Source organism: Mobula birostris, chromosome 19 (assembly GCF_030028105.1).
Source record: "Mobula birostris isolate sMobBir1 chromosome 19, sMobBir1.hap1, whole genome shotgun sequence".
Taxonomy (NCBI): Eukaryota; Metazoa; Chordata; class Chondrichthyes; order Myliobatiformes; family Myliobatidae; genus Mobula; species Mobula birostris.
The window spans coordinates 2,313,496-2,325,535 of record NC_092388.1 but is presented as its reverse complement, the minus strand read 5'-3'; the positions used below and the strand labels follow the sequence as shown (position 1 = coordinate 2,325,535).

Sequence of the window (12,040 nt, the reverse complement as noted above, 5' to 3'; positions counted from 1 at the left end):
ATTGAAAAGCACAAGTCAGGAGATGGAGACAAGAAAATTTCCAAGTCACTGAGTATCCCTTAGAGTACAGTTAAGTCAATCATCGAGAAATGGGAAGAATATGGCACAGCAGTAAATATGCCTAGAGCAGGCCGTCATCAAAACCTGAATGACCATGCAAGAAGGGGACTAGTGAGGGAGGCCACCAAGAGACCTATGACAACTCTGGAGGAGTTATACGCTTCAGTGGCTGAGATGGGTGAGACAGCGCATACAACAACTGTTGCCTGGGTGCTTCACCAGTCGCTGCTTTATTGGAGAGTGACAAAGAAAAGACACTGGGGGCGGGGGGGCCTACATGAAATCTCAGCTAGAGTAGGTGGGAGACTCAGGTCAGTTGGGAGAAGGTTCTATAGTCTGATGAAACCAACATTGAGCTTTTCGGCCATCAGACTAAATGCTATGTTTGGTGTAGGCAAACTCCTGCACATCATTAAAAACACATCATCTCTACCGTGAAGCGTAGTGGTTGCATCACGCTGTGGGGATGCTCCACCGCAGCAGGCCCTGGAAGGTTTGTGAAGGTGGAGGGTAAAAAAAAAATGCAGCAAAATACAGGGAAATCTGGAGGAAAATCTGATGCACTCTGCAAGAGAACTGTGACTTGGGAAAAGATTTGTTTTCTAGGAAGACAATGTCATTTTTAAGCCATTTCTGTGTAGCTTTGGCTCTGTGCTTGGGGTCAAAGTCAGTGTCCTGGAGTGGCCAAGTCTGAGTCCAGACTTGAAAGAAATTATGGTTGGACTTGAAAGGGGCTGTTCACTCAGGATCTCAATGCAGTCTGACAGAGCTTGAGTAGTTTTGTAAAGAAAAATGGGAAAAAATTGAAGTGTCTAGATGCGCAAAGCTGATAGAGACCTATCCTTACAGACTCAAGGCTGTAATTGCTGCCAAAGGTGCATCTACTAAATACTGACTTGAAGGGGTGAATACTTATGCGATCAATTATTTTGTGTTTTATATTTGAAATTAACTTAGATTACTTTGTGAAGATCTGTTTTCACTTTGACACGAGTCTTTTTCTGTTGATCAGTGTCAAAAAAGCCAAATTAAATCCACTGTGATTCAGTGTTGTAAAACAATAAAACTTGAAAACTTCCAAGGGTGGTGAATACTTTTTAACGGCACTCTACATTGTGAAATTTGTTGTTTTATGGCAGCAGTACAATGCTATATATAAAATATATTATAAATTACAGTATAAACTCAGTGGCCACTTTATTAGGTACAGAAGTGGAGCCAGGTGTGGTTTGCTCCTGTAGTCTATCTATATCAAGGTTCGATGTATTGAGTGTTCAGAGATGCTCTCTTCAACCACTGTCGTAACACATGATTATTTCAGTTACTGTTGCCTTCCTGTCAGCTTGAGTTAGTCTGGGGATTCTCCTCTGACCTCTCTCATTAGCAAGGTACTTTTGCCCACAGAGCTGCCGCTCGCTGGATGTAGTTTTTATTTTTCACACCATTCTCTGTAAGAATATTGTGCAGGAAAAATCCCAGGAGATGAGCATTTTCTGAGATACTCAAAACACTGGCTCTAGCACCAACAGTCATTGCATTGCCAATGTTACTCAGATCGGGTTTCTTCCCCATTCTGAACAATAAGCTGGATTATGTCTGTCTATGTCATGGGATAAGTTGCTCCAGGACAACATCTCATTAACCATCAGTCTACATTCAGGGACTTTTGGAGTAACTGCTTTTCTGCTGTCATAGCTATACGTACTTTGACTGATGGTACTGGGTTTTGCATCTTGCCCCTGGAGGAATACTCTTTCATGGGTATGGTTGAGTGAGAATTAAATTTGAACTTGACTGGAATTGAGCCTCTTGACCATGTCTACATGCTTTTATGCATTGAGTTGCTGCAAAATGATTGGCTGATTAGCTATTTGCATTAATGAGCAGGTGTACCTAATAAAGTGGCCACTGAGTGAGTGTGTGTGTGTGTGTGTGTATATATGTATATGTATATATACACACACACACACAAAGTAGTGCAAAAAGGTAAACAAAAATAGTGAGGTAGTGTTCATGGATTCATTGTCCATTCAGAAATCTGATGTCAGAGGGGAGGAAGCTGTTCCTGAATCACTGAGTGTGTCTCTTCAGGCTCCTGTACCTCCTCCCTGGTGGTAGCAGTGAGAACCGTGCAGGGACCTGAGCTGAAACATTGACCATCCCACAGGTGTTTTGACCCACTGTGTTCCTCCAGCAGACTTGTTCTAACTGGAATTCAGGAGTGCCTCTGGATGAACAAGCAGTTATGATCAAACAGTAGGCTCTTGAGATTTTGTTTTGGGTGTCCAAGGTTGATTTTTTTTTTTTTTGAGTTACTATGTCAAATTCTTGGTTAATACTTCAAAAGCACAAAATTTATAACATAAATCAAAAATGTGTTAACAGACCTGTGAGTTGTGCATTGTTAATGTATATTGATTCTGTGGAGCAATAGAGCAGAGTACACACCCTTGTGCCAACCTATATAAACTTGCTCCATGATCAATCTAATCATTCCCTCTTACACTCTGTCCGCTCTATCTGTGCCCCTCTTAATCTTGTACATCTCTCTGAAGTTGCCTCCACAGAGAAAAGCCCTCGCTTGCTCAACCATTCCTTATACGACATGCTCTCTAATCCAGGCAGATCCTGGTAAATCTCCTCTGCACCTTCTCTAAAGTTCCACATCCTTCCTATAATGAGATGACCAGAACGGAACACAGTACTACAAATGTAACCTAACCAGAGTTTTATAGAGCTGCAACGTTACTTCAGGGCTCTTGAACTCAATTCCTAGACCAATGAAAGCCAACACACTATATGCCTTCTTCACCACCCTATCAACTCGAGAGGTAACTTTGAGGGATCTATGGCCATGGGTCCCCAAGACCCCTCTGTTCCTCCACATTGCCAAGAATCCTACCACTAACCCTGAACACAAGAGGCTCTACGTATGCTGAAACTGTTAAGTAGCGCGCGCGCACACACAGACACACACACACACACACACACACCCACCCCTCCCCAGAGCATCTATGGAGAGGAATAATAAATAGTCACTGTTTTGTGCTGAGACTCTTTATCAGGACCTGTATTCCGCCTTTAGGTTCAATCTTCCAAAGTGTATCATTTCACACTTTTCCAGTGGAATTCCATTTACCACTTCTACATCCCATCTATATCTTGTTGTAACCTGTAACAACCCTCCATGCTACCCACAGTGTTATATCCTGTATAACTGAAGGTCTAGAATTTGACTCTTCACATTGTAGGAAATGAACTTTGTGAAAAGATCTAGTTCTTCTCCATGAACACATATAAGAACTTTTAATCCTACTTGTATAGCAGTTACCAAATTAAAAACAATCCAATGTATATTAAGTTGCTGAAGTACAAAAAGCTAGTGTTTTGCAATGTTTTTTTTTATGCAGAACCACAGTTGACAACATTGAACTTCCTTCATGCCCTTGAGGGATTTGTACCTACATCTCTAAGAAATGCTAACCTTCACAAACCCAAAGATTTGGGCTGGGACCAAGTTGGAGGTCTACATGAAGTCAAGGAAATCCTCCTGGATACTATTCAATTACCCGTTAAGGTATATGTCCAGTAATATTAATGTCCTATCATGAGTAAAACCCAGGGGATTGCTTTTGGATTTTCATATCGGAATCATTACCACAGGAAGACAGGTTCCCTTTTGTTTCTGTGTAGCTGGAAAATGCCCATGAACTGGAAAAATTGTAAATGCCTTGATGAAATTCATAGTATTGTCAGAAGTTGTTAATGCTTTAATTTTATTTGAAGCGCTTGTCAATTAATAGTCATAGTCATACTTTATTGATCCCGGGGGAAATTGGTTTTCGTTACAGTTGCGCCATAAATAATAAATAGTAATAGAATCATAAATAGTTAAATAGTAATATGTAAATTATGCCAGTAAATTATGAAATAAGTCCAGGACCAGCCTATCGGCTCAGGGTGTTTGACCCTCCAAGGGAGGAGTTGTAAAGTTTGATGGCCACAGGCAGGAATGTTGCTTTCTTGACCTTAAAAAAAATTCCACATCAGATGGAACCACTGATCAGTGTCTAAGAGAAATGTAAGGGGGACAGATGTCAAGCACCAACTTTATTCACTACATATGTTTAAATATATTTGGAATTTGCTGTGGTGGGTTGGTCAGGGTGTGACATGCAACAAAAAACAACATTCAACAATTATAAAGAATAATAAAATATATAACAATAAGGTTAGAGGTTAAAGTATGGCTATGGAATGAAATGTGCATAAATACATGAATCCCAGCATGTATTAACAATGTAAACAACATTATAAAAAGTGATTTTAAGTATTTACAGTGCAGTATAGTGACGGGGGTAATAGATAGAGGGGATAGGGGCTAACTAGAATGGTTCAACAGATTAACTGCCTGGGGGAAGGAACTTTTAAGCCTGTGTGAAGTTTTTGCTTTAATAGTCCAGAAGAAAGCTTTTGTGTGAGTGGAAATTCCAAAGGCCAAAGAGTCAACAGCTCTTAAAAATGGATAGAGGTTTCTGATGTAGACTGGTTGAATGGAACACTGATCATTGAGGTTGCTGGGTTACTGAGCTAAGGGAAAGGCAAGGTTTGACTAAAACAGTATCTTGATGCATTGTTGAACCTTGTCGTAGAAGACTACACACAGAAGCAGGCCCTTTGGCCCATCTAGTCCATGCTGAACTTCTATTCTGCCTTGTTCCGTCGACCTGCATCCGGGCCGTAGCCCTCCATACCCCTCCCACCCATGCATTAATCCAAATTTCTCAAGTGTTGAAATCAAATCCATATCTACCATATCTGCTGGCAGCTCATTCCACATTCTCACCACCCTCTGAATAAAGAGGTTCCCCCTCATGTTCTCCTTAAACATTTCACCCTTCACCCTTAACCCATGACCTCTAGTTGTCTCACCCAGTCCCAGTGGAAAAAATCTGCTTGCATTTACCCTATCTATACACTGCATAATTTTGAATACCTCTGTCAAATCTGCCCTCATTTTCCTACATTCTAGGGAATGAAGTCCTATCCTGCTCGATTTTTCCCTGTAACTGGGTTCCTGGCAACGTTCTTGTACATTTTCCTGTACTCACTCAATCTTACTGATGACTTTCCTGTAGGTAGGCGATCAGAACTGCACCAATATCTTAAACACCGTAACTGGAATCCGGCCCTCCCCCGGGAGAAACAGAAATGAGAGGCCAAGGTGGAATGAACCTGGAGAGGATGTTTCTGATAGTGAGGCAAACTAGGACTAGAATAGAGGGACATCTACTTAAAACCAAGATGAGGAGGGATTTCATTAGCCAGAGGGTGGTGAATCTGGAATTCATTGCCAGAGTTGGCTGTGAAGGTCACATCACTGGGTATATTTAAAGCAGAGGTTGGTAGGTTCTTGGTTCGTAAGGGTGTCGAAGGTTACTGGGCTGGGAGGAGGCAGGTGAATAGGGTTGAGAGGGATAATAAACCAGCCATGATGGAATGGTGAAGCAGACTCGGGTCAAATGGCCCAATTTCACTCCTGTGTCTTATGGTGTGAACACAGATAAAATCTGCTGATGGCTCTGGTGTATAGTCACTGGCTCTGGGCCAGTGAATAACATTTAGGTTATAAGGCATAGGAGCAGGAACTATCCCAGAATCTAGTAATTTCTTGAAAGATCGTTACTAATGCCTCCACAACCTCTTCATCCACCTCTTTTGGAGCCCTGGATGTAGTCCATCTGGTCCAGGTGACTTACCTACCTTCAGTCCTTTCAGCTTCCTCAGCAACTTTACTTAAATGTACTTTGAATCTTTGAATTGCATTCTCCTCAGTAATAGCAGCTGCACTCACTTCTACCCCTCACACACTCAAAGTTCTGGCATACTGCTGATGTTTTCCACGTTGAAGAGGGAACCAAAATACTTATTCAGTTCGTCCACCAATTGTTTGTACCCACTATTACTACCTTAATTTACTTCATGAACAACAATTACATCCATGTGCCTGGTTTTAACGTGGTGAAAAATGGAATCCAGATCAAAGGTCAAAAACAATAGTGGCAAGTGATAAACCTGGGTCAGAAAGGTATGCTTTCAGAATCCGTTTTAATATCACTGGCATATGTTGTGAGGTTTGTTAAACTTTGCAGCAGCAGCACAATACATGATAAATATAGAGGGGAAAAAACTGAATTACAGTAAATATGTGTATTAAGTAGTTAAGTAGTTCGAAAACAGAAAATAAAATAAATGCAGTGAGGTAGTGTTCATGGGTTCAATGTCCATTTATAAATTGGATGGCAGAGGGAAGAAACTGTTCCTGTATCATTGAGTGTGTGTCTTCAGGCTTCTGTATCTCCTACCTGAATGTAATAATGAGAAAAGGGCAAACACGAGGAAATCTGCAGATGCTGGAATTTCAAGCATCACACATAAAAATTGCTGGTGAACGCAGTAGGCCAGGCAGCATCTCTAGGAAGAGGTGCAGTTGACGTTTCAGGCTGAGACCCTTCGTCAGGACTAACTGAAGGAAGAGTGAGTAAGGGATTTGAAAGTTGGAGGGGGAGGGGGAGATCCAAAATGATAGGAGAAGACAGGAGGGGGAGGGATGGAGCCAAGAGCTGGACAGGTGATAGGCAAAAGGGATACGAGAGGATCATGGGACAGGAGGCCTAAGGAGAAGGAAAGGGGGAGGGGGAACCCAGAGGATGGGCAAGGGGTATAGTCAGAGGGACAGAGGGAGAAAAAGGAGGGAGAGAAAAAATATATAATAATAAATAAATAAGGGATGGGGTACGAAGGGGAGGTGGGGCATTAGCGGAAGTTAGAGAAGTCAATGTTCATGCCATCAGGTTGGAGGCTACCCAGACGGAATATAAGGTGTTGTTCCTCCAACCTGAGTGTGGCTTCATCTTTACAGTAGAGGAGGCCGTGAATGTCCTGGGTGGTGGAGGTCCTTAATGATGGATACCACCTTTCTGAGGCACCGCTCCTTGAAGATGTTGGATACTATGGAGGCTAGTACTCCGATGGAGCTGACTGAATTTACAACCCTGCCCTTACTTCGATCCTGCGCGTTAGCTCCCCCCAATACCAGATGGTGATATGGCCAGTCAGAATACTCTGCATGGTATATCTGTAGAAGTTTTCAAGCGTTTTGGGTGACAAGCCAAATCTCCTCAAGTTCCTAATGAAACATAGCCAGTGTCTTGCCTTCTTTATAGCTACCTCGATATGTTGGGACCAGGTTTGTGTTCCCCTGTCTTACCCTTTCTGAAGTCCACAGTCAGCTCTTTGGTCTTGCATTGAGTGCAAGGTTGTTGTGGTGACACCACTCAACTACAGTAGCAAGTTTGTGAACCCTTTGCAATTATCTGGTTTTCTGCATTAATTATTCATTAATTATTCATAAAATAATAGACAAACACAATCTGCCTAAACTAATAACACACAAACAATTGTACTTTTCATGTCTTTATTGAACACATTTTAAAATCATTTACAGTTGAGGCTGGCAAAAGTTTGTGAACCCTTGAATAACTGGTGGGACCTCCTTGAGCAGCAATAACCTCCACCAGACCTTTCCTGGAGCTGCTGATCAGACTTGCCCAACACCGAGGAGGAATTTTAGACCACTCCTCCATACAAAACTTCCAGTTCATCAATATTTCTGGGGTACTTTGCATGAGCAGCCCTCTTCAGGTCACGCCACAGCATCTCCATTGGCTTAAGATCTGGACTGTGATTTGGCCATTCCAAAACAGGAACTTTCCTCTTTTTAAACCATTCTGTTGTTGATTTACTCTTGTGTTTGGGATCATTTGTCTTGTTGCATCTTCCAACTTCTGTAAAGCTTCAGGTAGTAATGGCCTACAAGTCCTGCCAGAGTTGACGTGCATCCAGTGTTGCCTCCAGCCTAGCCCGGAATTGTTTCTTAGCTCTTGAAATAGCCCTCTGCAAACCATAGCTGGCTTTCTTGCACAGACCTGGGTTGCCAGACTAAAGTGCCACAGACCTAACCCTCTGTACACTACAAACCTCCTGGTTCATCCACTGCTTTTGATTTGTCTTACGGTGTGTGTTGAAGCAGGTAAAATATAGTGGTAGGATTTGGAGAAGGAAATCAGAGCTTGAGGCCGAGACAGCTGAGTGCAGCTGGTGAAACAACGATGAGGGAAGGCAGAATTGTCCAGGAGGTCACAAGTGGAGGATCATGGAGGGTTGAAAAAGCAGTGGTGTTTACTGAAAGTGGGAGGTGAAGTGCAGTCAAGAATGCGAATTTGTGCAGCACTGGGAGGAAGAATTGGTTGGACTTGAACACTGGTGACAGCTAAGGTCACGGAAAATTCTATGGAAGATTAACGGTGCAGTCCATGCACACTGAAGCTGAGTTATATACAAGTCACTTGTTAGTCAGGCTTGCTTCACACAGAAATCTTTTAGTCATGTTCAGTAGATAATTTAATAAACATGCAGTCTTTTTCCCACGAAAGCTAGAAGTAATTTTAGATCTATGAACGAGATACCAAATTTATTTTTTAAGATTATTGTGTCTTTGGAATAACTTAACGCATTTTTACAGTATCCACAGCTGTTTGCAAGACTACCCATAAGAATGCAATCTGGAATCCTGCTCTATGGAGCGCCTGGGACAGGAAAGACGTTAGTAGCCAGTGTTGTCACCAAAGAAAGTGGAATGAACTTCATTAGTGTTAAGGTACTATAATACATGTCGCCATCACAAATGCTTTGTTAATAATTTACATCACGGTAGTTATTCCTTTTGCATAAACTTCATTCCTATTGCTCCTGATTCCATTTTGTAAAATATAAGTACATCGGTTGAGTTGATGCTTTTTGCTGTTTTAACAATGTATTTCTGTTGAACTAGGCCTGTCCACAGCATGTAGTTCATTATTGACTGTTCACTTAATTTATTTCTTGCATCCATCTCACAACATGAGGGAATAAAAGTCTTTATGTTACGTCTCCGTCGCTATGCACAAACAATAAGGAAGGGAAACCTTGTTTTGTATACATGTATTTACAGTCAGATATGCAATCAGATTAATGTGTATTGATAATCTCATACCCTGGTGAAAGAAGCTGTCCCAGAGCCTGTTGGTTCTGTCCTTGATGCTACATTACTGTTTGCCAGACAGAAGAGGCTAAAACAATTTTTGGTTGGGGTGGCTGGAGCCCTCTGATTTAACCTCTGTCCCTTCCTTTGCTGATCAATGATCTCGCTCTTTTATACTTGGTAACATCTGCCATTTCCGTCCCTTCCTTTGCTGATCAATGATCTCACTGTTTCATACTCGGTAATCTCCCATTTCCGTCCCTTCCTTTGCTGATCAATGATCTCACTGTTTCATACTCAGTAATCTCCCATTTCCGTCCCTTCCTTTGCTGATCAATGATCTCACTCTTTCATACTCTGTAATCTCCCATTTCCATCCCTTCCTTTGCTGATTGATGATCTCACTGTTGCATACTCGGTAATCTCCCATTTCCGTCCCTTCCTTTGCCGATCGATGATCTCACTCATTCATACTTGGTAATCTTTTTCAATTCTGTTCCTTCCTTTGTTGACAATTCCAGCATCTGTGTGTGCTTCCTTTATCATTATCTCTTAAATCCTCTTCCATCTTCCTAACAATTTCTTCTCCTTCAAAGCTACCCTTTAATCTCACCTCCAGAACTAAACAACTGGGGAGCCTGAGGACTGACTTTTGGGGAGGAAGTCTGTGCTTTCATTGTGGAAGATTTTCTCTGGGAGGAATGGCTGTGTACATAGTTGATGTAGTAAGAGAAAGCCTTGCCAATGTTGGACTTCGGTATTATAGGAAGGACTATTTATCTAGTTGCCCTGTTGACCTAGGGGAGTTACAAAACAGTTTACAAGCAGTGAGAAGATAACAATTTGTTAGTGTTTATTCTGAGAGGACAGGAATTCCACCCAGACCGTCATGGGTAAAGCCCTCCCAACCACTGAGCATATCTACGTAAAGCGCTGTTGCAGGAAAGCAGTGTCCATCGTCAGGGATCCCCACTACCCTGGTCACGCTCTCTTCTCGCTGTTGCCATCAGGAAGAAGATACAGGAGCCTCAGGACTTGCACCACCAGGTTCAAGAATAATTATAATCCCTCAACCATAAGGCTCTTGAACAAAAGGGGATAACTTCACTCAACTTCATTTGCCCCCGTCATTGAACTGTTCCCACAACCAATGGACTTGCTTTCAAGGACTCTTCATCTCTTGTTATCATTATTTATTGCTATTTATTTATATTGGCATTAGCACAGTTTGTTGTCTCATAAATTGAAAGTAAATGAGATGATTTAGTGATATTGGTTGTTCGATATGTAATCTTTGACCAGTGCTACTTCAGTTGGGGCACCCAATATGTTGGATCCACATGAGAGAGGAAACAAGGCGGTTCAGCATCAACAAGGCAGCTTCCTTCAGCTGCTGTGTTCCTTCAGCTGCTGTGTTCCTTCAGCTGCTGTGTTCCTTCAGCAGCTGTGTTCCTTCAGCTGCTGTGTTCCTTCAGCTGCTGTGTTCCTTCAGCTGCTGTGTTCCTTCAGCTGCTGTGTTCCTTCAGCTGCTGTGTTCCTTCAGCAGCTGTGTTCCTTCAGCTGCTGTGTTCCTTCAGCTGCTGTGTTCCTTCAGCTGCTGTGTTCCTTCAGCTGCTGTGTTCCTTCAGCTGCTGTGTTCCTTCAGCTGCTGTGTTCCTTCAGCTGCTGTGTTCCTTCAGCTGCTGTGTTCCTTCAGCTGCTGTGTTCCTTCAGCTGCTGTGTTCCTTCAGCTGCTGTGTTCCTTCAGCTGCTGTGTTCCTTCAGCAGCTGTGTTCCTTCAGCTGCTGTGTTCCTTCAGCTGCTGTGTTCCTTCAGCTGCTGTGTTCCTTCAGCTGCTGTGTTCCTTCAGCTGCTGTGTTCCTTCAGCTGCTGTGTTCCTTCAGCTGCTGTGTTCCTTCAGCTGCTGTGTTCCTTCAGCTGCTGTGTTCCTTCAGCTGCTGTGTTCCTTCAGCTGCTGTGTTCCTTCAGCTGCTGTGTTCCTTCAGCAGCTGTGTTCCTTCAGCTGCTGTGTTCCTTCAGCTGCTGTGTTCCTTCAGCTGCTGTGTTCCTTCAGCTGCTGTGTTCCTTCAGTACTGCACCAAAGTGTTAGCATACATCAAAAACACAGGAGATTTGGATTTGAATCACTGAACCAAGGCTGTCACTGAACTGGATAGGTTCCTACTCAAGTTAATTTTCTCCCCTAGTCTGCTTGCTTTTTCTTAGGCAGTTTCCATTAATAAACCTTCATAACTGCTCCAGATCTACCTGCTGAAATTAATAGTCATTAAACATTGTGATCTGAAAGGCAATCTAGAGATTTTATTTCCTTTGAGTTTGACATCATCAAATGTAAATGGCAATGAGTCTCCACATGGAGAGAGGAAAAGACACTTGTGTCACTCTGTTACACAACTCAGCAGAGTAAAGCTGGGAAATGATCATTCCTCTTAAATAGAGTGCGGTGAACAAGAATAGAAATAAATCTCGAGTTTATATAATTTCACAGACTTAAAATCCTTTTTCTGCAGGGCCCTGAACTGTTGAGCAAGTATATCGGTGCAAGTGAGCAGGCGGTTCGTGATGTTTTCAGGAGGTATGTTGTATCTGTCGATGTCTGTTTTTGGGAGGTATATCGTGACTGTCGAGATGATGGTGGATGCTTTGGGATGGACATTCATTAATTCAGTTTAAACTTTGCATTTGTAGTTTATTTAGTGCTTCACAGCTCCAATGGTTACAGCAAACGGGAGGAAAACTGGATTATTGTAACAGTTAACCTGTGATGGTCAGAGGTTTTCCTTTAACAGAGAATTCTCTACAGTTTAAATATTTGCTAAGAGTGTCTACAAACCAGAGCAGGGATTTTCTGTTCAGAAGAGTTGTTCAGTCTATCAGGAGTCAAACATGTAGGAAGTT

The 12,040-nt window shown here is 42.4% G+C and overlaps 1 protein-coding gene across 4 annotated transcripts in view; it reads left to right on the top strand.

The window, feature by feature from the left end:
• Positions 1–12,040, top strand: part of pex1 (peroxisomal biogenesis factor 1) — an 89,448-nt gene that overhangs the window by 50,609 nt on the left and 26,799 nt on the right. For all 4 annotated transcript variants that reach the window (XM_072283110.1, XM_072283109.1, XM_072283112.1 and 1 more), the window contains exons 15-17: positions 3,471–3,637; positions 8,645–8,779; positions 11,653–11,717. In XM_072283110.1, coding sequence (XP_072139211.1) covers positions 3,471–3,637; positions 8,645–8,779; positions 11,653–11,717 — 367 coding nt within the window. The remainder of the gene's footprint in view (positions 1–3,470; positions 3,638–8,644; positions 8,780–11,652; positions 11,718–12,040) is intronic.